Source organism: Myotis myotis, unplaced genomic scaffold (assembly GCF_014108235.1).
Source record: "Myotis myotis isolate mMyoMyo1 unplaced genomic scaffold, mMyoMyo1.p scaffold_m19_p_4, whole genome shotgun sequence".
NCBI lineage: Eukaryota > Metazoa > Chordata > Mammalia > Chiroptera > Vespertilionidae > Myotis > Myotis myotis.
In genome coordinates, this window is record NW_023416346.1 from 41691235 (window position 1) to 41718939 (window position 27705).

A 27705-nucleotide genomic window follows, 5' to 3' on the forward strand; every position below is an offset into this window, starting at 1 on the left:
AACGGCTCAACGCGCGCGTCTCTGACGTAATTTATGCGCGACTCTTGTTTTCGGTGTTGAGTTTGAGGGTTTTTCTGAACTATGCCTAAAGTTGTGTCCCGATCTGTTGTCTGCTCCGACACCCGGGACCGGGAGGAATATGACGACGGCGAGAAGCCCCTCCATGTCTACTACTGTCTGTGTGGCCAGATGGTTCTTGTGCTGGGTGAGTAGTGGGGAACTGGCGCACGCGGAGGGGGGAGGGGGAGGCTCTGTGAGGAGCAAAACTTACGGTTCTCAAGTGTGATTTTTCTTCTGGTGATCTGGAGCCAAGTCTCTTTGAAGATTGGTAGGCTTTCCCTCTGCATCAAAATCTTCCCTATACATCCCCGCCCCGGAAGGCAGCTTTTCTGTTTTTTGTTTGCATCCAAACCTCCCTGAAAACTAATTACTCCTTCAGAAAAAGATACACTGTATCTTCTCCTCTCACTTCGCCGCCTGATGCAGTAATAGTTCTTATGTGAAAATGCAAATCGAACCCTTCCTTGATCCAACATTCTCATCCAGCTATAACCCCATTTCTTTGCTTTTTTAAAATAGCAAAACTTCTAAAAAGAGTTGCTTATATTGGCTGTTTCTGCAACCTCACTTCCCTTGACCTCACTTCAGACATCCGACCTCACCATCTAAACCGTATTTGTCAAAGTTAATAAATGAACATATTACCAGTTCCAGTGGTCAGTCAACGGTCATTTTAGTCCCCATCTCAGCAGCATTTGACAGATTTGAGCACTCTATTCTCCTTGAAACACTTTATTTGCTTCCAAGACTCTACACTCTCCTGATTTTCCTCCTATCTCGATTTTTTTTCCTCTTCTGAGTGTCTGGTTCTTTTTTTCTGTCTCAGACTTTGGCCTTGCAAGGCCCTGGGGCTCAGTCCTCTGACCTGTTCTCAATCTGTACTCACTCCCTAAGTGATCTCAACCATTTCCAAGCTTTAAATACCATATATACGCTTATGACTCCCAAATGTTCATCTTTAACCTGCACTTCTCCTCAAACTCCACCTGCCAATTTTATGTCTCTATTTGGATGTCTAAAGAGCCTTCCAAAGATATCATTGACTTCTGATGCCCTACTCCATGCTCTTCACTGTTCCCCTCAGTCTTCCTTATTGCAAACAGTGGTACCACTATTCACCCAGTATCTCAGAATCATTTTGTTGTTGTTGTTAATCCTCACCCAAGGATATTTTTCCATTGATTTTTAGAGAGTGGAAGGGAGTGGGAGAGACAGAGAGAAAGAAACATCAAGCATCATTGTGAGAGAGACACATGGATTGGTTGCCTCCCACATGTACCCTGACCAGGGCCAGGGATGGAGCCTGCAGCTGAGGTATGTGCCCTTGACTGGAATTGAACCTGGGACCCTTCAGTCTGCGGGTCGACTCTATCCACTGAGCCAAATTGTCTGGGGCTCTTTTTTTTTAATCCTCATCTGAGGATATGTTTTCATTGATTTTTAGAGAGAGAGAGAAGGGGGAAGGAGGGGCAGGAGGGACGGAGGGAGGAAGGGAGAGAGGGAGAGAGAGAGAGAGAGGAGAGAGAGAGAGAGAGAGAGGGAGAGAGAGAGAGAGAGAGAGAGAGAGAGAGAGAGAGAGAGAGAGAGAGAGAGAGAGAATAGGGTGCCTCCCATACATGCCCTTACGGGATCAAACCTGAAACCTTCTGGTGTACAGGACAATGTTCCAACCAACTGAGCCACCAGGATAGGGCTCAGACTCATTCTTGAAATCTCTCTCTCTTTTGGCTGAGTACAGTGAACTTTATTGATGCATGACAAGGTAGGGCTCCCTAACCCCCTCCCTTTCTTCAGGGGTCTGGGATAGAAACTGTGGAGATCAAATTTTCAATGTGTTGGGGGATTGATTTGGGGCAAGGACTCCCCACCAGCTGAGGGCCTCTGCTTTCACTGGGGCTGGTGGTCCAGGGGGCTCTTACTGCTTGGAGGCCATGTGGACCATAAGGTCCACCATTCTGTTGCTGTAGCCAAATTCATTGTCATACCAGGAAACAATCCTGACAAAGTGGTCATTGAGGGCAATGCCAGCACCAGCATTGGAGATGGAGGAGTGGGTGTCACTATTAAAGTTGCAGGAGACAGACAACCTGGTCCTCAGTATAGCCCACGATGTCCTTGAGGGGGCCCTCTGACTCCTGATGATACCTTTTTTTTTTATTTACAGATTTTTTAAAAATTTATTTTCCCTTTATTGATTAAGATATTACAAATGTGGCCCTGACCAGTTTGGCTCAGTAGAGCACCGGCCTGTGGACTGAAAGGTTCCAGGTTCGATTCTGGTCAAGGGCATGTGCCTTGGTTGTGGGCACATCCCCAGTAGGAAGTGTGCAGGAGGCAGCTGATCGATGTTTCTCTCTCATCGATGTTTCTAACTCTCTATCTCTCTCTCTTCCTCTCTGTAAAAAAATCAATAAAATATATAAAAAAAGATATTGCAAATGTGTCCTTATCCCCCCAATGTCCTCTCTTCCCCCCAATCCTGCCCTCACCCTCGCCCTCACCCCCTGTTGTCCACATCCATCGCTTATGCTTATATGCATGCATACAAGTCCTTTGTTTGATCTCTCCCCGTCACCCCCACCCTCCCCTATCTTCCCTCTGAGGTTTGAGCATCTGATCCATGCTTCTCTGTCTCTACATCTGTTTTTGTTCATCGGTTTATGTTGTTCATTATAATCCACAAATGAGTGAGAGCATGTGATATTTATCTTTCTCTGACTGGCTTATTTCACTTAGCATAATGCTCTCTGATGATACCTTTTTGATATCATATTTGGCAGCTTTCTCCAGATGGCAGCTCAGATCCACAACTGACACATTAGGGGTCAGGTATGGAGACTGCCCCTGAGCCAGCTTCAAATCAGGTGAGGCAGAAGGAGCCGGCTCAGGGGCAGTCTCCATACCCGCAGGCCTGTGTCTGTTGCCCAATAGGATGCAAGGTACCTTCTTATTTCTGAGCGGAGCGCCTGGAAGGGTGTCCCTGCAGTGTGTGGAAGAAAGAGCAGAGGGCACCGATTCTAGCATTACCCCTTTTGATGTTGGCAGGATCTTGCCCCTAGAAGATGGAGAGGGACTTCCCATTGATGACAAGCTTCCCATTCTCAGCCTTGACTGTGCCTTTGAACTTGCCATGAATAGAATTAGGAGCATGTAGACCATGTAGTTGAGGTCAATGAAGGTGTCATTGATGGGTACAGTATCCACTTTGCCAGAGTTAAAAGCAGCGCTTCTGACCAGGTATCCAGTACGGCCAAATCTGTTCATTCTGACCTCCACCATTATGTCTCAGGATTGTGGCTGGCACTGTGCAGGAAGACATGGCCATCTGATGAATAGGAGGAGCAGAGAGACGGATTCTCCCATTCTTATACCTTACACCCATCCAGTTCATCAACAAATTTGGCAGGTGCTTCCTTGAAAAGCTATCTAGAATCTGACTACTTATCACCTCCATTTCGACCACTGAAGTCCAAGCCACCATCATCCCTCACCTGGATTGCTACATTAGTCTCTTGCTCTCTACTTTGTCCCCAGTGGTGTATTTTCTACACAGAAGCCAGAGTCCTGTTTCAAACCGGTGTTTCCCTATAACACCGAGAATAAAACCAAAGTCCATTCAAAGACCATGCACGATCAGACCCACAGCTACCTCTCGGATTTCATCTCATAACATTCTTCCCCTTGCTCACTGCACTCCAGCCACAGTGATGTTTCTGCGTCATGTCAAAATGTTCCTGCCCCCAGGCAGGCCTTTGGGATTGGTATTTAGTCTATCTCCACCACTCTTCCCTCAGTGCTTCCTTACTTTATTCAGGTCTCTGCTAAAATGTCACTTTCTTAGAAAACTTTTCTCTGGCTACCTTATGTAAAATAGCACCCCTGTCACTCTTTGTCCTCTTACCCTGCCTGATTTTTCTTTTCTTTTTTTCTTTTCTTTTTTCTGGGGATAGAGGGGAAGGGAAAGAGAGGCGGTGGTGAGAGGTGGAGGGAGGGAGGAGAAGAGGGGGAGAAGGGAAGAGAGGGAGGGGGAGAGGGAGAGAGTAGGAGAGAAGGAGGGAGAGAGGGCAAGGGAGCCTGCCTGATTTTTCTTGGTAGCACTTAACACTTTCTGAGATCACTGTTCCTCCTCTTAATATTATGTCTAAATTTTAAAAAAAATATGTTATTGATTTTTTTTTTACAGAGAAGAAGGGAGAGGGATAGAGAGTTTGAAACATCGATGAGAGAGAAACATCCATCAGCTGCCTTTTGCACACCCCCTCCTGGGGTTGTGCCCGCAACCAAGGTACATGCCCTTGACCAGAATCGAACCTGGGACCCTTCAGTCCGCAGGCCGACGCTCTATCCACTGAGCCAAACCGGTTAGGGCTCTCTAAATTTTTTATTAGCACTTATCATTCTCCAAGATCATATTATATAATTATTATTTTTAAGTTTTCTGCCTCCGCTAGACTAAATTAATCAGGTGCAGCACTTTGTCTGCTTTGCTCTTTACTGAATCCCCAGCATAGTGTTGGAACTGTGCCTGAGTATATAGAGGAACCTCACATATTTATTGAATAAATGAATTCTCTTTTGATCACCTAGAGTTGGGTCTGAATTCTTGTTCTGCTTCTTATTAAATATGTGGCATATCTTTTATCCTTTCTAAACATCAAGTCCCTCATCTCCTTATTTTTTAAAAATACATTTTTATTCGTTTCAGAGAGGAAGGGAGAGGGAGAGAGATGGAAACATCAGTGATGAGAGAGATGGGCTGCCTCCTGCACGGTCTGTGGGAAACTGATATAGGGTTAAGCCTCGGACTGACCTGCTGGCAAAGTCACAAACAATTCCCAGCTTAGAGGGCACAGTCCTCTTAGCATAATTAGGCTTGACCTTATAACACTCCCTAGATCTTATCTGGGAAGCTAAGGGGCTGAGGAAGTGCAGGAAATATAACCAGGGTGTAAACAAGTGAAATTCACAAGAAAAGTGTAACTTTGGTAACCACTACCTTGTTTACCGCTCACTATAAAAAGCTTGGTGAGGCCTGAGCACAGTGGAAGTCCTTCCTCTTGAGTTGGACTTGCCGCCTGGTCCCCCAGTGTTCCCAAATTATCTCCTGTCTTTTCTTTTTCATTTGTTGTGTGGCTCCTCTTCCAGACCCGAACCCTGAACCACGCAGGACGTGGAGGGGAACACTTACGACAACGGTCCCTATTGGGGGTTGAGCCTATAACCCGGGCATGTGCCCTGACCGAGAGTAGAATCATGACCTCCTAGTTCAGGGGTGGCCAAACTTTTTGACTCGAGGGCCACAATGGGTTCTTAAACTGGACCGGAGGGCCGGAACAAAAGCATGGATGGAGTGTTTGTGTGAACTAATATAAATTCAAAGTAAACATCATTACATAAAAGGGTATGGTCTTTTTTTTCAATAGTTTTATTCATTTCAAATGGGCCGGATCCGGCCCGCGGGCCGTAGTTTGCCCACGGCTGGACTAGTTCATAGGTCGACACTCAACCACTGAGTCACACTGGCCAAGCTCAAGTTCCTCATCTTTAAGCTAGGAATACTAAAATATCTACTCTAACAGGTCAATGTGAGTAGCAATGAGCTATCGCGCAAACTGCCTGTTGGTCTCTCACTGTCCTCTCCACCTCCTCTGTTAATCTCAATTCACTCTGATCACTTGACTTCTCTGTGATCCTTTAGGTACTTAATTGGCATTATATCAATTTTCCATCTGCTTTATAACTGTACATAATTTATTTACTGTGTGTTTTTGTATTAAAACTTCCCTAACTGGGCTGGGTCATTTGCATACTATATATAGCATACCACCGACCCTCTCTATCCTTTTCTAAGCACTTACCCACTTTTCCCAATGCTTTCCTCATAGGCATTGGAGTATGCTTGATTATTTCTTCTGATTCTAATGCATTATAACACAAACCAACTGTACCATGATGCTTGAATCACAGAAATATCAGAAAACTTGAATTGTAGTGCTGGGAAAGACTTTTGAGATAATCCAATCTATTCATCCTTCAAATAAAGTAAAAGACCCCAAAAAGAAGAAATGACCTGCCAAAGATCACCAGGGTAGTAACAGCACAGGGACTGAAATCCAGGTCTCCTGATACCAAGTCATTTTTAGTTTGAAAATTCAATAATAGGCTTCAGTAAGCATAGTAATTATAATAAAAATTACACTGAAAACTTCTGATTGCCTCAGGGTATTTTCCAGTGACTCTAGTGACCAAATCTTTCTTCATTATTTCAGACTGTCAGCTGGAGAAATTGCCCATGAGGCCCCGGGATAGGTCCCGGGTGATTGATGCTGCCAAACATGCCCACAAGTTTTGTAACACAGAAGACGAGGAAACTATGTATCTTCGCAGGTAAGAGGTCAATGTTCTCTGTCTAGGATTTCCTTATTGTGTTGGGGTCTAGGTCTGAGGACTACAAATACCCTATCTAGCGTTGAACAGGTCTTTTGGGCCCAATACATTGATGTTTGTGGTAGATCTCTAATTTCTGTTAATGCAGCAGCAGCTCTTGTGTTTTGTTGAAATGGTGCTGAGATGTGATTCTTTTGCCATTTGAGAGCTGTATATATTTTTTTGCAAGTAGAATGAGTTCATTTAACCTGTAATCTCTTGGAGCATACTATGTGCAGGCACTGATCTTGGGACTGTGTCTATGAAGATTAATCAAGTACCATCCTAACCATTAAAGAGCTCATGGCTCAGCAAGGAAACAGGCTACCTATTGTGATATGATAAAATATTGGCATGGTGAACAAAGGGCTACAGAAAAACACATAGGAGTGGCTCATCCTGCCTGAATGTTGGTCAGGAAAGGTAGAAGTAGATGGTGGCATTTGTGTTTGGCCTTGAACTAGGATTTTACAAAGTAGATGAGGTAAATGAGGAACATTCCAAATGGAGGGAATATGGAATCATTAAAAGCATCAAATTTTAAAAAGCATCAAATATGTGTGCTTGGGAAATCTGAGTAGTCCTTTGTGTCTAGAGCAGCCGTGGGCAAACTACGGCCCGCGGGCCGGATCCGGCCCATTTGAAATGAATAAAACTAAAAAAAAAAAAGACCGTACCCTTTTATGTAATGATGTTTACTTTGAATTTATATTAGTTCACACAAACACTCCATCCATGCTTTTGTTCCGGCCCTCCGGTCCAGTTTAAGAACCCATTGTGGCCCTCGAGTCAAAAAGTCTGCCCACCCCTGATCTAGAGCCTAGGTCACTCTACAGGAAGGGGTTCATGCCTCCTGGGGTGAGGACAATAAAATGCTGAAGCAGACAAGTTTGGACCTTATCTGCAGGCAATAACCATCTCCTTTTTTATCTTTTATTTATTCTATTTAAAAATATATATTTGTATTGATTTCAGAGAGGTATGGAGAGGGAGAGAGAGAGAGAAACATCAATGATGAGAGAGAATCATTGATTGGTTGCCTCCTGCACACCCTCTACGGGGGACCAAGCCTGTAACCCAGGCATGTGCCCTGACCAGGAATCAAACCGTGACCTCATGTTATAGGTCAACGCTCAATCACTGAGCCATGCCAGCTGAGCACCATCTCCTTTTTTAAGCAGAGAAGTGACATGGTTAGATCTGTTTTAAGTATGGGAGTCCTTGATATATATGCGTAATTGAAACTTGGGGAGGGATAAAATTACATAGAAAGATTGTGGAGCAAGAAGAAGAGAGGACTAAAGGTACAATCGGGGAAACACTGACATTTAAAAAGCAGACATCATCATTGGAACACAACCAGAAGAACCTGATGATGTGGAAAACAGGAGAGGACAGAGTTTCAAGAAATGTGTGTAGGGAGGAAGGGTGGTCATCAACAGGTGCCACTGAGAGGTCAATCTTAGGGAATTAAAAAGTCCATCATTTCATTTAGCAAATATTTCATTTATTGATCTACCATGTGCCAGGTGCTGACCTAGAAACCTGGGATATCCTAGTATATTAATGTGCTAAACTGGATAGCTTAAAACCACAGAAATGAATTGTCTCACAGTTCTGGAGGCTAGAAGTCTAAAATTAAGGTGTCAGCAGAGCCATGCTCTCTCAGAAGGTCTAGGGGAGGATCCTTCCTTGCCCCTTCCTAGCTTCTGGTGTTTGCTAGCCATACTTCTCATTTCTTGGCTTGTAAATGCATCACTCTCATATCTGTTTGCATCATCATATGGCTTTTTTGTGTGCCTCTGTCCCTATGTTTCTTCTCTTATAAGGACACTAATCACATTGGATTAAGGGCACATTCTACTCATCTACATGACCTCATCTTTTTTTTTTTTTTAAATATATTTTATTGATTTTTTACAGAGAGGAAGGGAGAGAGATAGAGAGTTAGAAACATCGATGAGAGAGAAACATCGATCAGCTGCCTCCTGCACATCTCCTACTGGGGATATGCCCGCAACCCAGGTACATGCCCTTGACCGGAATCGAACCTGGGACCTTTCAGTCCACAGGCCGACGCTCTATCCACTGAGCCAAAACCGGTTTCGGCTACATGACCTCATCTTAACTAATTATATCTGCAACACCCTCTTTTCAAATAAGGCCATATTCTGAGGTTTCTGGAAGAACATTACTTTTTAAGGGGCATTATCCAACCCAGTACAACCAGTAGACAAGCAAAGAACCCTGCCCTTATGGAGCTTAAGTTCTAGTGTTGAACTAGAAAAAACTACAGGCTGGCATCTAGCTATGTTTATTTAAGAAACCAAACTATTATCAGCCCGAACTAATGAAAAAAGTTAGAAACCACTGCTAGGTGACATTCAGTAGCAAATCAAACATCAAGCACCACTGTGACAACTGGGTTTCCAGAACTGTGCAGTTGAAGAAAATTTTGGTCATATTCAAGATACAACCAGGGCCACAAATTATAATAAAACTTATGATAGTCACAAAGGGATAGTTGGTCCGACGGTTGTGGGTTATTGTTAAGCTGATTAACAAAGGGAGGCCCTCTAGAAAATAGTGGGGAAATACTTCATATGGTACATAGAAAGGTTTATAAGTAACATGCCGTGTCTAAAGCTAATCCATTCTCTTGTGCTTTTTCTCCCTCCATTAATCTTTGTTTAGGTTTCTGATTTTGAAAATTATTAACTATCTTAAGGATGAATAAATTTTTAATGATATATTTATATAACATTACATATGTAATATAGTATATTATAATTATACATTACTATTTAGTAGTATTATATATTATATATATTTAAAGAATTTCTATTACTCAGTTAATTCAGGAAGTAATCTAATAACACAACTAGGCCACAGACTCCTGTGACATTATAAGGCAGATGCCCTCAGTTCTGCGCCAGAAAAGTGCGTGGCTCTAGGCTGAAGTAGAATCCTTGGAATGCAGTCAGCCTGATCCTGGAAGTGAGCCAGCTTCAGTCCCAGCCTTAGTGTTGGGTGCTGCTCAGGCTTGTGGCCTCTGGCCAAGTGACTGTTGGGCCACAGAGTTTTTAGAGTTTACCAACAAGGCATGGTATATTTCCCCCATGGTTGATATTGTTCCCGCTCTAATCATGGCCAGTCTAATGTGCGTCCCAACTGGTCAGAGTGGAATTTCAGTCTGCTCTTTACCCTTCCTCTTCTGTAGCCAACTGAGTGTGCCAGTTACTGAAGATATAGCAGTTTGCCCAACATAGACCCCAGAGGAACCCATCACTTTCTACCTTCAAGTCTCTCTATTCTAAAGTACCTCTCCTTTGACAGTGTTTTAAAATATATATATATATATATATATATATATATATATATATATATATATATATATATATTGATTTCAGAGAGGAAGGGAGAGGGGGAGAGAGATAGAAACATCAGTGATGACAGAATCATTGATTGGCTGCCACCTGCAGACCCCCCCATTGGGGATGGAGCCTGCAACCTGGGGATGTGCCATGACTGGGAATCTAACCGTGACCTCCTGGTTCATAGGTCAACATTCAACCACTGAGCCACACTGGCTGGACTCCTTTGACATTGTTCCCTAGTCCTCTCTTTCCCTTATCTAGCACTCCCCCAGTTACAAATCAGTGGGTGAGTTTCTGTCTGAATCTTTGTTGCTTGTGCCTCCCTTGATGCTGTCTCCTTCTTTGATTTTTGTGAAATTGCTCTGGTGGTGGTTCTATTTCTTTGGCTTTATAGGTCTTCTGTATTCTTCCTGCCCCTTAAATGTTGGTCTTCCCAGGGCTCTGACCTTGATTTTCTCCCCTTTCTCTTTATACTGTCCTTGGACATTCTCACCACCTTTTGTGGCATCAGTTACATTTATATGTTGAGGACTCACAAAATCTAGATTTGCCTACGATTTTCTCCTGTGCCTAGAACTGTACATCTGCTTACTCTACCTCCTCCCCTGATGTTCTGCCTCAGATCCAACATGACTAAGGCCAAACTCATTATTTCTCTAATGTGGAAGATATTGCAGATTGGTTCACTCAGCACCACTCCAAATCTTCTCTCTTACCCTCCTAAATACTAGAGTCTATAAAGTTAGTACATATTCCAGTGTCCCCCCCCCCCGAAAAAACCCCTCTAATATCTGAATGTGACTTAACTTTTGCCAAGTAAAGGATGGAAGTAGAAATTGTTGGGTGGGGCTTCCAAGGAAAACCTTTTCTTCTCTTATTTCTTCGTGCTATTTTGGAAAATGGACTTGATCATTGGAGCACCAGCAGCCATCCTGGGACTGGGAAAGAAAGGCCACAAGAATTGCACACCTCTTGCCATGCTATTCTTGGGTCTCAACCATTGCCAGGAGCCACCTTCCTCTCGGCTTCTTTTACATTAGAACAAACTCTTGTGTTGAAGCCACTGCAGTCAGGTCTCTGTAACTATCAACCAAACTCAATTTCTTCTTTTTTCTCCTCCTGTGATGATGCCTTCATTCATGCAGTGGCCCAAGGCAGAAATCTGGGAGCCTATCCTCTTCCTCTCGTCCAACCCTGCCCCCACAATCCCCTGCACACATCCACTCACCATGTAATGTCTGTTTCACCTTGTAATCTCTCTTGTGGCTGCCTCCTCATGTTTGGCCCTGCTACCCTGCCATCGTTCTGGTACCCAACTTCACTTGCTTGGGCTGTTGAAGTGGCCTTTTACCTGGTCTTTGGCCTTTACTTTTACTGCCCTTCTGCCTGAATGATCTCAAATGCACATTATTTCAATCTTTCAGTGATTCTTCATGACCTACAGCAGTGCCTTTCAAATAGTTTTTAAAAATGAATCCTTTCTTCAAATTAAATTCTTACCCAAAAGTATAAATAATCAGGAAGCTGCTCTCTTTTGGGAGGAAGTGAGCCCAGTGCATTAAGGACTCCTTCCCTTCCCCTATCTGATTTCATTTAGGGGTCATTGCGGAGCACAATTTTAAAAATTCTGGTTAGCAGGATAAAATCTAAGCCTGAAGATTTTAAGATCTCTGTGATCCGGCTTTGGCCTGCCTGGTATGCCTTTGATTTTTTTTTAAACAACTGAGAAACATTTATCATCTCATATAGTTTCTGTGGGTCAGGAATTGAAGAGCAGCTTAGCTGGGTGGTTCTGGTCTCTCACGAGGCTGTGGTTAAGAGATTGACTATGGGTGCAGAAATTTGAAGTTTTTATTGGTGCTGGAGGCTCCACTTCCAAGATGGCTCACTTGCATGATTGGCAGCTGAGTGCTAACTGTTGGGGAAAAGCCTGTTTCTCACCACAGGGATTGTCCATGGGCTGTTAGAATATCCTCAATGACGTGACAGCTAGCTTTCCACAGTGCGAGTAATCCCAGAGAAAGCAAGGCAGAAATCACAATGTCTTTTATGTTCAAGACTCAGAAGTCACAGACTATCATTTCTGCAGTGTCCTACTGGTGTCACAGGTCGGCCCTAGTCATTGTGGGAGGGGACAGTATAAGAGTGTCAATACGAAGGAGCAAGGATCATTGGGGGCCACCTTAGAGGCTATCTGCCACAACCAGGGAAAATGTTTTGTTTAGTTTTCAGCCTTCCCTATCACATATATTCCTAGAGATTAAAAATAGGAAAGCCCTAGCTGGTTTGGTTCAGTGGATAGAGTGCCAGCCTGGACTGAGGGGTCCCGGGTTCAATTCTGGTCAAGGGCACATGCCCGGGTTGTGGGCTCGATCCCCAGTGTGTGGTGTGTGAAGGCAGCCGATCAGTGATTCTCTCTCATCACTGATATTTCTATCTCTCTCTCCCTCTTCCTTCCTCTCTGAAATCAATAAAAATATATTTTTTAAAAAATGGGAAAGACAACAAGGTTACTTTGTCTAAATATTCAGCTCATTTAATCACTTTTTAATAAAGCACTTAAAAGCCTTGTCTCATTTTTATACATATATATATATATACATACATATATATATTTTATTATTGATTTTTTACAGAGAGGAAGGGAGAGGGATAGAGAGTTAGAAACGTCGATGAGAGAGAAATATTGAACAGCCGCCTCCTGCACACCCCCTACTGGGGATGTGCCTGCAACCAAGGTACATGCCCTTGACTGGAATCGAACCTGGGACCCTTCAGTCCGCAGGCCGATGCTCTATCCACTGAGCCAAACTGGTCAGGGCAAGCCTTGTCTCATTTACATTAGAGTCTCAATATCTGAAAAAGATAAACTTTTTGAGAGTAAGAACCCTGCCTTATACTTGATCAATTTTTATAAACTTGACAAAATCCAATTTGCCATAGGTATTTGAAAATAAACTCATTGGGAAATATATAGCCCCTTTTGTTTGATATTCCTGTGCTTTGAAAGCTCCAGCTTATAAGATTGGCTGACTTTAGATTCTAGAAGTCAGTTGCATGGTTAATATTTCCCTTCAGGCTTAGGTCGAATTTAGAATCCTAGTAGGAACCAGATGGGATACACAAAACAGGAAATATTGCCAGTGCCCTAGTTTAATGATGTTAGCAAATGGGGGCACATTTGGCATAAGTAATACTTGTAAGCAGAGAGGCAAAGTGTTAAAGAAGGTGGAGATCACAGTCCTTGGCGTTCCATTCCAAGCAGCACCACTGTATCTTTTTTCATTCTGTGGGTTGTGTTTTCACTTTCTTGATGATATTCCTGGAAGCACAAACGTTTTTAATTTTAATCAAGTCCCCATTTATCTATTCTATGATTGCTTGTGCTTTATTTAGATGTTCTATTTCTTTGCCAGTGAGTTTTGGTAGTTTGTATCATTCTTTTGTTCTAGGATTTGTCCATTCCATCTAGGTAATCTAATTTGTTGGTATACAATTGATCTTAAAATCTTTCTGTCTGTAAGATCTGTAGTACTCCTTTGGTTTTTTTAAGGCTAGTAACAGACTATTTGTAATTCTCTGAATAGTTTGCATTTTCACATAGTATTCCCTCTGCCTGAAATACCATTTTCTATCAGGACTGTCAGCTTGAACATACCTCTTCATGAAGCCTTCCATGCTTGCTTCAGACAGATTGGTGCTCCAACCTCTGTGTTCCCATTAATTACACTGTATACATTCCTCCATTTAAGAACTTACCTCCATGATTATAATTATACTCACTAAACTGAATTCTTAAAATAATTCAACCCATATTTATTGCATGTTTATTTTGTTTCTAGTACTTTGTTCAGCTCTAGGGATAGAATGGTGAGACAGACAGGCATGGTCTCCACTGATTTCTGATCTCATGGACCTTACAATCTCGTGGGATGACAGAAAAAATAAAGTAATTATGATTATGAAAGGTCATATGAATGAAACAAAGGGCTCATACAGAGAACTACATGAGAACCTCTTTAAAAAGGTGGTCAGGGAAGGCCTCTATGACTAGGTGATATTTGAACTGAGTCCAAAAAAGATGAGAATGGCACAGCTGTGGCACAGTAGTAAGAAGAGCATTCCAGGCAGAGAGAAGAGTATGTGTGAAAGGTCAGGTGGGAAAACACTTGTTGGTTCAAAGAACAGAAGGAAGACTGGCATGGCCGGTGCATAGTGAGAGAGGGAGGGAATGTGTGAGGATGAGGCAGGGGCCCGATTGTGGGCCCAGTTGCTGCCTAGTAGGTCATGGTAAGGAGTTTAGATTTTATTCTAGGTGTCTTGGGAAGCCACTCTTGACTACTTAGAGAATGATTTGGGGTGAGACAGTAGTAGAAGCAGATTCTAGAATAAGCATTCAGAATTATTTTACATATGAATTTGGAATGGGAAAGGCCTCTCTCTCTCTTTATTTGGTCACACAAACATCTAAAATTTCTATTTGGGGGGAAAAGTCAGAGAGAAATGTAAAACTGGGTAAGAAATATTTGCAAGGGCCCTTAACATTTGCAAGTCTCCTTAGTATATAATAAAAAGATGACTCAATAGACAAAGGGTAGAGACTGACAGTTCACCCCCCCCCATACAAATGCCTATTAAATATATGAAAAGATGCCTAGCTTCACTCTTTAAAAAAAAGAACTACAATTTATGAGATCACATTTTTCACATGCCAGATTGGCAGTGTACTTTAATAGCATACTGTGTTGGTGAGACTGTAGGGAAATAGGAACTCTCACATGGGTGGTGGGAGTGTAAATTGGTTCAACTTCTCTAGAGAGTAATTTGGCAGCGTCTATCAGAATTTTAAGTGGATACACTTCTAGGAATTTATCCAACAAGTAAAAGACATTTTGGTTCATCCATACAAAGGCATACAGTACAGACCTTGTAAAGAATGAAGCATCTCTTTATCAATGATGGGGAAGGATCAATATATACTTTTTTATATGCTTTTATTGATGAGAGAGAGAGAGAGAGAGAGAGAGAGAGAGAGAGAGAGAAAGAGAGAGAAACATTGATGAGAGACATCATCTATTGGCTGCTTCCTGCATGCCCCTAACTAGAGATCAAGCCCACAACCCGGGCATGTGCCCTGATGGGGAATCAAACTGGTGACTTCTACGTTCATGGGTCAACACTCAACCACTGAGCCATGCCAGCCAGGCTAGGCAACATTTTTAAGTCAATAAAGTGGTAGAGAACAATTTAAAATATTCTACACTTGTTTAAAAAGGCATAGAAAAAATGTATTTTCTCTATGTCCAAATAAGGATTCCTTGCTTGTATCATCTACTATCTCTGGGAGGAACAGAAAAAAACCAGAAACAGTATTTGCCTCTGGGAAAGAAAACTGTTGAGTGGAGGATGGGTAGGGAGGATATTTACTTCTCATTTTATTCTCGGTATATACCATGTGTACATGTTGCCTATTAAAAATTTGAAACAGCCAAAACCGGTTTGGCTCAGTGGATAGAGCGTCGGCCTGCCGACTGAGAGGTCCCAGGTTCGATTCCGGTCAAGGGCATGTACCAGGGTTGCGGGCACATCCCCAGTAGGGGGTGTGCAGGAGGCGGCTGATCGATGTTTCTCTACCATCAATGTTTCTAACTATCTCTCTCCCTTCCTCTCTGTAAAAAAAATCAATAAAATATATTTTAAAAAATAAAATAAAATAAAATAAAAATTTGAAACAAAGGGAGGGGGAGTGAGGAGACCAGTCAGGAAGCTGTGACTGTAGTCCAGGCAAGAGATACCAGTGGTCTGGGCTAAGATGGTGGTAGGAAGGTGGAGAAGAGCAGACAGGTTTAAGTTTTTTTATTTTTATTTTATTATTTTTAATATATTTTTATTGATTTCAGAGAGGAAGGGAGAGGGAGAGAGGTAGAAACATCAATGATGAGAGAGAATCATTAATCAGCTGCCTCCTGCATGCCCCACGCTGGGGATAGAGCCTGCAACCTGGACATGCGCCCTGACCAGGAATTGAACTGTGACCTCCTGGCTCCTAGGTCAATGCTCAACCACTGAGCTGTGCCGTCTGGGGTAAGATTTTTTTTAGATAAAATGCACAGGATTTGCTGATGCAGAGGTGTGGGAGATGAGGGGAAGCAAAGAATCAAGGATGATGAGTCCCAGGTTTCTGTTAAGTAACGGTGGGTGGAAGAATTGGTTATCTAGGGCTCTTGAGCCTGATGGCCTGGGCTTGAATTCAACCTATTCTGCTTTCTAACTCTATGACCTTGGGCAAATTATGTAATTACTTTGAATTTAGGAGCCCTCATGTGTAAAATGGGAATGGTAATGTGACCTACCTCACAGGTTTGTTGTAAGGATTAAATGAGTTAACACATGTACACTTTAGAGCAGCTGCTTGGCACATAGTAAAAGCTATACAAGTAGTTACCTCTATTGTTGTTCTTATTACTGCCACTGAGTTGCTGCTATGACTACAACTGCTTCTCCTCTTCTTCTGTCAGAGAAATGCCTGGCTCCTATCAGTAAATATTTGTGGAAGGAAGGAATGCTTTAAAATCAACACTTGTTTCATAACCAGTTGATCTATGAAATGAAAAAAATTTAAAGATAGTTTATCGATTTTTAAATAGAGGAAAGGAATGGAGAGAGAGAAACACTGATGTGAGAGCACAACATCGGCCACCACTGGGGACCAAGTCCACAACCCCGGGCATTTGCCCTTTACTGGGAATTGAACAAGCAACCTCCCGGTACACAGAATGACGTCCAACCAACTGAACCATACTGGTCAGTGCGAAATGGAAAAATTTGAAAGGCCCTTTTAGCATTTGAAGAAATGAGATAGTGGTGATGTTGGTAGGTTATGAAATTTGTTCATATCTTTCCTCTTTGACTTGCGTTTTTTGTGCAGGCCTGAAGGCATTGAACGGCAGTACAGGAAGAAGTGTGCAAAGTAAGTATTAACAGTGTGGATTTCTCTGAGCATAAGCAAGTAGTGACAACTATGTGTTAGGACCAGAATTGTTTGGATCCAATTCTCTATTGTATCTTTATCCTTATAATCTCTACACAAATAACAATATGTTTCTCAAAGAGACCAGTCAGAGTTACATCTTTGACCAGCAGGCCACAAAAATAAGTTTTTTGCTTTTTAAAAAAATATATTTTATTGATTTTTTACAGAGAGGAAGGGAGAGGGATAGACAGTTAGAAACATCGATGAGAGAGAAACATCGATCAACTGCCTCCTGCATACCCTGTACTGGGGATGTGCCCACAACCAAGGTACATGCCCTTGACCAGAATCGAACCTGGGACCTTTCCGTCCACAGGCCGACGCTCTAGCCACTGAGCCAAATGGTTAGGGCAAAAATAAGTTTTTTCACGTGATATAATTTTTTTAAGTTGAGGTGTAATTTATATATAATAAAATTTGCCCTTTCAAGTGTACCATTTGACAGAAGCATGCAATCATGTAGTGCCACCACTATCATGATACAGAACAGTCCCAGGACCCCATGTTCCCTTTGCAGTTAGTCCCTTTCCTCACCCCTCTCCCTGGGCAGTCACCAATCTGCCTTCTATTACTGTGGTTTTCGCCTTTTCTAAAAGTTTATGTAAGTTCTACAATATATGTTTTACTGTATACAATCTGTATCTTTTATATCTGGTTTCTTTCATGAAGCATAATGCTTTTGGGATTCATCCAAGTTGTTACGTATACCAGCAATCTGTTCTTCTTTATTGCTGAGTAGTAGTCCTTTGCACCAGCTTGTTTCACCACCCCTTTGTTGAAGGGCATTTGGGTGGTTAATGGTTTTGACTATTCCAAATAGAGCTGCTATGAACATTCTAGTATAAATCTTAGTGGGAATATGTGTTTTTCTCTTGAAGTGGTTTTGCTGGGTCATATAGTAAATGTTACAGAGTAATTTAATCCAGGCCCATTTATAAAGCATGCTATAGGACCCCAGACCTCAGAAGTTTATTTAATACAATATAAATATATATATTTCCAGCTTTAGATTAATAGAACATTAAACAATAGTAAGTTTAATCTTGTTTCAGTAATCACAGGCATTTGTGAGCCGACCACTGCAGTGGAGCCTTTACACACTCTCTTGACACTGCAAAAACATAACAAAACAAAACTAGACAAACCCCCAAACTAGTTACCCAGACACCAGGGAAGAATAGCAGCAGTTTTGGCTGGAAAGTAATCAGTAGCAGGAGCCAGGGTTCACCAGACTTGCCTGATGATAAGAATCGCTTGGGATGCTGAGAAAAATGACAGATTACAAGGCCACAACCCCCAGATTTGCTGAATCAGGGTCTTCTGGGGATGTGGGGGTAGGCATCTGATCAGCAATTTTATTTTATTTATTTATTTTTTTAATTTTAGAGAAATTTATTTATCAACCATCATGAAAGAAAAAAATATATTTCAAGTAAATTCTTCTAGAACGGTTTATATTGTGGAGGGAGCAGAGGTAATAAAGACAAGAGTGAAATAAGGAGAGCATCTCTCCCATCCTCCAGGTTGTCAATGTAATCAAACTAATAGGCCCAGTGCCTGAGGTGCTTACTGACAGGCTTAATTAGTCAGAACCTCAAATAACTTGTTACTTCTTCTTGCTCATGTTATTAACAGTAGATCGAAGAGTAGAAATTCTAGTCCAGGCAAACTCATAACATTTATATAGTTAAGACCTTTTCACAGGCTCCTGTCACATTTTTGACAAAGATTGTCTTAGTGACCATCTGCTTTTGCTCTCAGTGATGACCTGTGATTGCATCAGATCAATTGCCACCTACTAGATCAATTTATATAAGACCTGTCCTGCATATTCATAAAGCAAGATAATATTTGTCACATATATGTGAAAGACTGCACCAGAAAATTAATCAGTGTAATGTCAATGGAAGACCCAATATCTACTCTTTTTAAAAAAATCTTCAACAAGTTCTAAGTCCCATGAATTTTAAAATATGTACTTCATTTATTAATTTTTGGTTGTTAAATGGAGGATCTCAAAATTTCTTGAAAACCTGAAGTTTTCAGTTGCTAGAAAATAAATGTTTTTCTGTTACAGGAAACTCTTTTTGCTACAATAAAGGAGTTAGACTGGATGGATGAGAATAAAATCTGATTGAATCAGATAAAGTCGAACAGAAAAATAGATCCTGGGCGCTATAAGAAACAAAGGTAGTTCAGATGTCTTAACTGTGCAGATCTGCTGGGGTCCAACCCCAGCAGGTCCAGGGGTCCCCAAAGATGTGGATGGAGTCGGCGAAGAAGGAATGACACAGAGACAGCATTCAGTTGATCAGCAGCCTAGCCAGGATCTCTAGCCAGGATCTCCAGCCAAGTTCTGTTCAGGATCTCCAGCGAAGTTCTGTTCAGGATCTCCAGCGAATCCTGGTTAGGATCTTCTCCAGCGAAGTTCTGTTCAGGATCTCCAGCGAATCCTGGTTAGGATCTCCAGCCAGGTTCTGTGTCCATGTTCTCTTGCTAGGTTCTGTCTCCAGTTTCTGTCCAGGATCTTTTGCCATGTTCTCTCCAGCGAAGTTCTTCTGTCTCTAGGTTCTGTGTAGGTTCTGTGTCTAGGTTCTGATCAGCAATTTTAACAAGCACCCTCAGTGATGCTTAGTGAGTAGTTTTGGGAAACACTGGAAAGAGCGCACCATTAGTTTATGCCACAAACAAAAATATTCCTGAAATCTCAGTACACTTTGCAAATCTGGATTCTGAGGTCTCCCAAAGACTCACTCTCCTGTTCCCAGGTGTGGACTGCCACTCTTCTACCAGTCCCAGCCAAAGAATGCTCCCGTGACCTTCATTGTGGATGGAGCAGTAGTCAAGTTTGGCCAGGGTTTTGGCAAAACGAATATATATACTCAGAAGCAAGAGCCTCCTAAGAAGGTAATTGTCATTGAAAGAGACAGAGTGGTTAATATAGCTATGGATTTTGCCCTGGCTGGGTGGCTCAGTTGGTTGGAGTGTCATCTCGTACACCAAAGGGTGGCGGGCTGGATTCCTGGTCAGGGTACTCTCCTGGCATGTGGGTTCGGTCCCTGTTTGGGCCTGTATGGGAAGCAACCAATCAATGTTTCTCTTTCACATCAATATTTCTCTCTCTCTCACCCTTCCTCTCTAAAACAAAAACACAAACAAATCCTTGGGTGAGGGTTAGAAAAATTATATATATATATTATATATGGCAATGGATTTAGCCCTAAATTTTAAATTAAGATTATATTGTGCAAGAAATTATCCTTTATGAAAGCATTCTTTATTAAGAGAACACCATTTTTGTGCATAATATTGTGTTCTTTTTTCTTTCCTACAGCTGCCCTATGAGTAAAATTAGAAATTGTATTGTTTTTATTCACATTTATTTCCTTCCACATTTCTTTTTCCAGTGAAAAAAATTACAAATGGACTGAATCAGGCTAATTTTTAAATATACTTTAAAAACCCTTGATGGAAAATGTTAGAAAAATGTAATGCAAATAAACACATTGGCACTTTTAGATAGGCCACCTTGTTTCAAAGAGGTGGGTGTCCACTCCCCAAAACTACATTCCCCAGCACCCAGATACATGTGCACCTGCATGTGCGCGCACACACACACATGCACACACACACACACACGCACACACACACACACACACGGCTCACAGAGCCTCTTGCTGTATCTACACTGATTTCTCTTCTGCTACTCCAGGTGATGATGACCAAACGGACTAAAGACATGGGCAAGTTCAGCTCTGTCACTGTGTCTACTATTGATGAAGAGGAAGAGGAGATTGAAGCTGTAAGTGCTTCTGCTCTCAAGGGAATTGGATGGGGGTGTGGAAGGAAAGGGGCTCTAGAACTACAGCATCCCAGTAGCAGAATAATCAGAGTCTGCTCATAGACCCTGCTCTGCCAGTAAGCAACTGTGATGCCGGCTAGTTCCTGTGTCCCTGGATCCCCAGCACCATCTGTAAAATGAGAGCCAGGGAGTTGGACTAAATCAGTGATTTTTAAAAAAAATATTGTGTTTTTGAGATGCCCTAGGGGGCAAATCCCTCATCCCTCTTCAGTTTAAATATTACAAGGATTTCGGGTCCCTTCTAGTCCAGCTCTGACGGCTTCTGAGTCTGCCCTTAGCAGTAGCAGCAATTACCTTTATGGTACTTCAGTATAATGATGTTTACAGAGGGAGAGATGCTATCTATTATTTTTTAATCGTTTCAGTTGAAACCTGAACTCTTCTGGATTACTGAAGAGTTGAAATGGAACAGCCATACCATTTCAGTGATAATTTCATAATTTGAATGGTATAAATTGCTACTTAAGGTCTCTGTTGTTCCTCATTGGTGTGACTGCTGCTTTAAGGATGCTTCTTTTTTCCCCTCAGCGGGAAGTTGCTGACTCGTATGCACAGAATGCCAAAGTGATTGAAAAACAGTTGGAGCGCAAAGGCATGAGCAAAAGGCGGCTGCAAGAGCTGGTGAGTGGCATGTAGCAGCAAGGTGCTAGGCTGGACTATTTGGATCTCTTGGTTGGGAAGATCCTCTGGCAGTCAGGGAAATCTTTCAGGAAGTCTGTCAGGGGTTACTAGTGTAGCCGGCTGCCAGGTGTTAACTCTGTTTGGGCTATGACTGTCGGTATGCCCTGCTCTGAGGTAGTGACCACAGGATCCAGGCTCTAAATGATAGTACCTGTTAGCTAGCCCTAAGTAGAATGATATTTTATTCTGCTACTTGTGGTCCAAGGTCAGGAGTTAGATCAGGGTTTATGGATGCTTTCCCAGGATGTAATGGCACACGGTAGTGTGCCATTGGTAGGACTGGGGTTGGGACTGATCATTGCTGCTTTAGTTTTTTAGGTTTTTACTAGAGGCCCGATGCACAAAATTCATGCAAGGGGCTCATTCCTCGCAGCCGCAGCGGCTTGCCTTAGCCCTCACAGCCGCGCTTGCCTCGGCCCTTGTAGCCCCGGCTTCGTCCGGAAGGTTGTCCGGCTGTACATTCTAATTAGCATATTATGCTTTTATTATTATAGATTGATTTTTAGAGAGAGAATAAGGGAAAGAGAGATAGAAACATAGATGAGAGAAACATCGATCGGCTGCCTCCTGCACAACCCCTGCTGGGGATCGAGCCTGCAACCTGGGCATGTGCGCTGACTGGGAATCGAACCAGCCACCTCTTGGTGCATGGGTTGAAGCTCAACCACTGAGCCATATTGGCCAGGCTGGTCGTTGCTTCTTAAAGCCTTGGTACCACCACCAGTTTCTGTATTATTCATGGGCTCATCATAGAGCATGCACACCTATATATGATGGTGTCTCCATTTTTTTTCTTTTTGATAATAATTTACTTATATTTCTTTAAAATCAGATAGCACTTCATTGGTGCCTCATTAAAAGTTATACCAGTCTATCCTAATGACTGTAGAGGATTTTTTGGTGACAGAGGTGGGTAGGTCTTGGTAGCTGCTTTACCTTGCCATGTGGTTTAAAGCAGTACTTATCAAATTTTCTGAGGTGAAGGCCAGTGCTTTATCTTTTTTAAATTTCCAATTTGCAAGAACAGATTTATAATTGATAAAATGCAATAAAATAAGTTTGCCTCGGCTCTTATTAAACTTTTTCATTTTATTATTATTCTGTCAAATGGTGATAAAAGTTTCTAAATGCTTATTCTCAATTTTTGTACATATCTTGCATGGACCAATAACAGACAGTTCATGGGCCACACAACATTAAGTAGCACTGTTCTAGAACAGTGTTCTTCTTTTGTTATGCCAAGAATAAGATACTAGTGAACCACGATATTGATTGATTTTCCTCGGCCCATTGGGGGTCCTGGGGCTGGGAGATATCTCTACGTTGATTATCATTGACTGCAGCCTTGTGTATTTACCCCATTTTGTTATACAGATATTATAATTTTCTGTGTGTGCCATAGCAGTTGCTAGAGATTCATAAGGACGTTAGAACCACTATTCTGGTTTGTATACTAAATGAGCATGGAGGGATAGTGTTTGGGCAGTTAGAATAAGGAAGGAAATGAAGAATTTCATGTCATGTATCAGTACATATGCTTTTCTTTCTCTCCAGGCTGAACTGGAAGCCAAGAAAGCAAAAATGAAGGGGACTTTGATTGACAACCAGTTCAAATGATCAGGACCTTTCTCTGAACCCAGACTAGAAACAAGCATTTAGACCAGAAGGCAAAAAAATTTTTTTCCTTTCATTTAATTTATTGGGGTGATTCTGGTTTACAAAATTATATAGGTTTCAGGTGTCCAATTCTATAACACATCATCTGTATATTGTATTGTATGGTCACCAACTGAAGTCAAGTCTCTGTCCATCACCATTGATCTCCCCTTTACCCTCCTCCACTTCCCCCCGCCCTCCTTCCCCTGGCAGTCACCACACTGTTGTCCATGTCCACGTGTAAAAGAACTTTTTATTGACTGCATGGACTGGCTCCTACCTTTATGCGCCAGCAAAAGGCTTTATGTTGCTTTCTACATTCAGTGAAGTCTTTGAGTCCATCTGACCTGCTTTCTAGAGGTGAATTTTAAAAATCTTTCTATACTATTACATGTGTCTTCTGTACTATATTTGTCCATTTGATGTAACTTATTTACCTTGACAGAAAAAGTGGCATGGATGAGATTTTAAAGTTACAGTAAGTCAGATCCTTGTAGGTTACTCTGTTTCTCTTCCTAGACTGGCAGGTGTCACCATGGCTTGAATCTCTCCTACTGGGAGAGAAAATCCATAAAACGCCAGAATCTGCATAAAACTTCCTTTACTACATATAAAAACAATCCCATTTACCATCGCACCAAAAAAATTAAGCTACCTAGGAATGAACTTAACTAAAGAGGTAAAAGACCTCTACTCAGAAAGCTACAGGACGTTGAAAAAAGATATAGAGGAAGACATAAACAGATGGAAGAACATACCATGTTCATGGATTGGTAGAATCAACATTATTAAAATGTCCATACTACCCAAAGCAATCTATAAATTCAACGCACTTCCCATTAAAATATCAACGGCATACTTCACAGATCTAGAACGAACTCTCCAAAAATTCATCTGGAATAAAAAAAGACCCCGAATAGCTGCAGCGATCCTGAAAAAGAACAAAGTAGGTGGGATCTCAATACCAGATATCAAGATGTATTACAAAGCCACTGTGCTCAAAACTGCCTGGTACTGGCACAAGAACAGGCATATAGATCAATGGAATAGAACAGAGAGCCCAGAAATTGGCCCGAACCAATATGCTCAATTAATATTTGACAAAGGAGGCAAGAACATACAATGGAGCCAAGATAGTCTCTTCAATAAATGGTGTTGGGAAAATTGGACAGATATATGCAAGAAAATGAAACTAGACCACCAACTTACACCATACACAAAAATAAACTCAAAATGGATAAAGGACTTAAATGTACGACAGGAAACCATAAAAATTCTAGAAGAATCCAAAGGCAACAAAATCTCAGACATATGCCGAAGCAATTTCTTCACTGATACAGCTCCTAGGGCACTTGAAACTAAAGAGAAAATGAACAAATGGGACTACATCAAAATAAAAAGCTTCTGCACAGCAAAAGAAACCATCAACAAAACAACAAGAAAACCCACTGTGTGGGAAAATATTTGCCAATGTCATATCTGATAAGGGCCTAATCTCCAAAATTTATAGGGAACTCATACAACTTAACAAAAGGAAGATAAACAATCCAATCAAAAAATGGGCAAAGGACCTAGATAGACACCTTTCAAAAGAGGACATTCAGAAAGCCAAGAGACATATGAAAACATGCTCAAAGGCACTAATCATCTGAGAGATGCAAATCAAAACAACAATGAGGTACCATCTCACACCTGTCAGACTGGCTACCATCAACAAATCAACAAACGACAAGTGCTGGAGAGGATGTGGAGAAAAAGGAACACTTGTGCACTGCTGGTGGGAATGCAGACTGGTGCAGCCACTATGGAAGACAGTATGGAGTTTCCTCAAAAAACTGAAAATGGAACTCCCATTTGACCCTGTGATCCCACTTCTAGGAATATATCCCAAGAAACCAGAAACACCAATCAGAAAGGATATATGCACCCCTATGTTCATAGCAGCACAATTCACCATAGCTAAGATCTGGAAACAGCCTAAGTGCCCATCAGTAGATGAATGGATTAGAAAACTGTGGTACATCTACACGATGGAATACTATACTGCTGTAAAAAAAGAAGGAACTCTTACCATTTGCAACAGCATGGATGGAACTGGAGAGCATTATGCTAAGTGAAATAAGCCAGTCAATGAAGGAAAAATACCACATGATCTCACTCATTCATGGATAATAGAGACCATTATAAACTTTTGAACAATAATAGATACAGAGGCAGAGCTGCCTCAAACAGATTGTCAAACTGCAGCGGGAAGGCCGGGGAGGGTTGGGGGGCAGGAGGGAGGGGGGTAAGAGATCAACCTAAGGACTTGTATGCATGCATATAAGCATAACCAATGGACATAAGACACTGGGGGATAGGGGAGGCTAGGGGACTGTCAAGGGCGGGGGGGCGGGGAAAGGGACACATATGTAATACCCTTTGTAATACTTTAAGCAATAAAAAAATAAAACAAAAAATAAAACTGAAACTTAACATCCATAAACCAAAAAAAAACAAAAACAAAACTTCCTTTACTTCAAATATGAAAGCTAAAGTGAGCCGCTCCTTATCAGACTTTGTACTTAAAGAAGCAAAAGCCAGATTGGAGTGAGGGGGTAGGATAGGTGAGATCTGAATGAAAATGGAATCTCAGTAACCAGCTCAGGGGAGCTACCATCCTGTCAAATAACTAAGAGCACCGCTTCTGTTTGTGGGTACGTGGGAGGGAGATATTATAGAGTAAGAAAGGATGCTGGCTATTTTATTTCACATTTGCTATTTGTGGAGGAGTCTTATAAATATTTAATGTTACATTGCTTCAGTGATATCAATATGTAGTGCTTGTATCCATATTTTCATCTGTTCATCTGTATTAAAAAGTATCGCCTGCATCTAGTGACTCTTTACAACTGACTTGTCCTCTCCGCCTCATTTCCTGTCTTCATTTGGAGACATAATTAGGCATCATGTGGATAACCAACCATAACCTCCACACAATTCCTTGACCTCAACTCCAAACAATAACCTTTACCTTCACACTACTTGAGCCACAGACTACCATGATCACAGTCTGGATGTCATCTATTCTGAAATCCGGTATTCTGTTCTCTGCCAACAACCTCCTATCATTGCTACTCTCATACTCTCACTTTCACTAAACGTGTTTTGTTTTGTTTTTAGATTTGTAGGGTAATTTTGGTGATTGTTTTATTCATAATAATAAAAAATAGTACTAATGATTATAATAATACTAACTACATTTTATTGACTACTTACTATGCATCAGGTACCATGGAAAGCACTTTATAAGTATTACCTAAATTTATTTATTTGTTTGTTTATGAATATATTTTTATTTCAGAGAGCGAGGGAGAGGGAGAGATAGAAACATCAGTGATGAGAGATAATTATTGATCGGCTGCCTCCTGCATGCCCCCCCACCAGGAATCGAGCCAGCAACCCGAGGATGTGCCCTGACTGGTAATTGAACCATGACCTCAACCATAGGTCAACGCTCAACCACTGAGCCATACTGGCGGGCAATATTTGGTCTCAGGGACTGGCTTCACTTACTTACCATAATGTTTGCAGCGTTCATTCATATTGAAGAATATTTCAACACTCCAATCCTTTTTATGTTAAATAATATTCCACTATATGAGCAAACCAGGTATAACCTTAAATTGAAGATAATCTCATGAGAGAGGTTTAACTACAGTAGCCTTCCGCCTTATCCAGGGGTATATATCCCAAGACCCCCAGTGGATGTGTGAACCTTATATATACTATGTTTTTTTTCCTATGCATAGATACACTTTATAGCTTCTCTTTGACATATGTGAGTTGCCAGCATTATTACTCTTGTGCTTTGAGGCCATTAAGTTACTTTTACATGAGCACTGTGATACCTTGACAGTCGATGTGATAACTGAGACGGCTACTAAGAGACTGATGGGTGGGGAGTATATTCAGTATAGATGTACAAAGGGATGGCTCACGTCCCAGGTATGAAATTTTAGCACCACATACAATTTAAAACTTATTTTCCATTTAATATTTTCCGACCATGGTTGACTATGGATAACTGAAACCATGGAAAGCAAAACCACAGATAAGGGTGTGTGTGTGGGGGGGGGGGCTACTGTGCTATCTATCATTATAATGATACAAATATATACTTTGAGGCTCTGCAAGTTTCAGTTTTCCAAGTTCTCATAACCAGTGAATGATAAAGCCAGAAATCTGACTATGCAACTACATTGAATCTCATGTGGGATTAAAAAAATTTATATATACATATTTTTTTAAAAAAATTTTTTTTTACATATTACTGCCCGACTGCCATGGCTCAGTGGTAGGGCATCAACCTATGAACCAGAAGGTCACAGTTTGATTCTCAATCAGGGCACATGCCAGGTTGTGGGCTCGATCCCTATTGGGGGGCATGCAGGAGGCAGCCAATCAATGATTCTCTCTCTTCATTGATGTTTTTCTCTCTCTCTTCCTTCCTCTCTGAAATGTTGCTTCAGAAAATACTAACACACACACACACACACACACACACACACATTACTGAGAACAGATCACAATTTCATTTTGAGAAACCAAGTAAAATGCAATGTAAAGAC

General features: G+C 41.6%; 1 protein-coding gene across 3 annotated transcripts; it reads left to right on the forward strand.

The window, feature by feature from the left end:
- CUNHXorf56 (chromosome unknown CXorf56 homolog) lies at positions 1 to 26327 on the forward strand. Of its 3 annotated transcripts, none has more exons than XR_004966956.1 (8): positions 2 to 205; positions 6330 to 6447; positions 16792 to 16833; positions 19665 to 19803; positions 20609 to 20698; positions 21287 to 21379; positions 22994 to 23455; positions 26039 to 26327. XR_004966956.1 is itself a non-coding variant. In XM_036305149.1 (8 exons), the coding sequence occupies exons 3-8, from the start codon at positions 6353 to 6355 to the stop codon at positions 23054 to 23056; spliced, it is 522 nt and encodes a 173-aa protein (XP_036161042.1). In that variant the 5' UTR covers positions 67 to 205; positions 3350 to 3466; positions 6330 to 6352; the 3' UTR covers positions 23057 to 23097. The 3 variants fall into 3 exon arrangements, 2 of the variants coding, with proteins under 2 accessions (XP_036161041.1, XP_036161042.1); XM_036305149.1 differs by lacking the exon at positions 26039 to 26327 and adding an exon at positions 3350 to 3466 and having other exon boundaries at positions 67 to 205; positions 22994 to 23097; XM_036305148.1 differs by lacking the exon at positions 26039 to 26327 and having other exon boundaries at positions 1 to 205; positions 22994 to 23097.
- Positions 26328 to 27705: the final 1378 nt, after the last annotated feature.

Excerpts from the sequence above, each read along its gene's own strand:
- CUNHXorf56 (XM_036305148.1), top strand. The coding sequence starts at position 82 with ATGCCTAAAGTTGTGTCCCGATCTGTTGTCTGCTCCGACACCCGGGAC. Across the intron at positions 20,699-21,286 it reads AGGAAGAGGAGATTGAAGCT|CGGGAAGTTGCTGACTCGTA; the intron begins GTAAGTGCTTCT and ends TTTTCCCCTCAG. Across the intron at positions 21,380-22,993 it reads AAAGGCGGCTGCAAGAGCTG|GCTGAACTGGAAGCCAAGAA; the intron begins GTGAGTGGCATG and ends CTTTCTCTCCAG.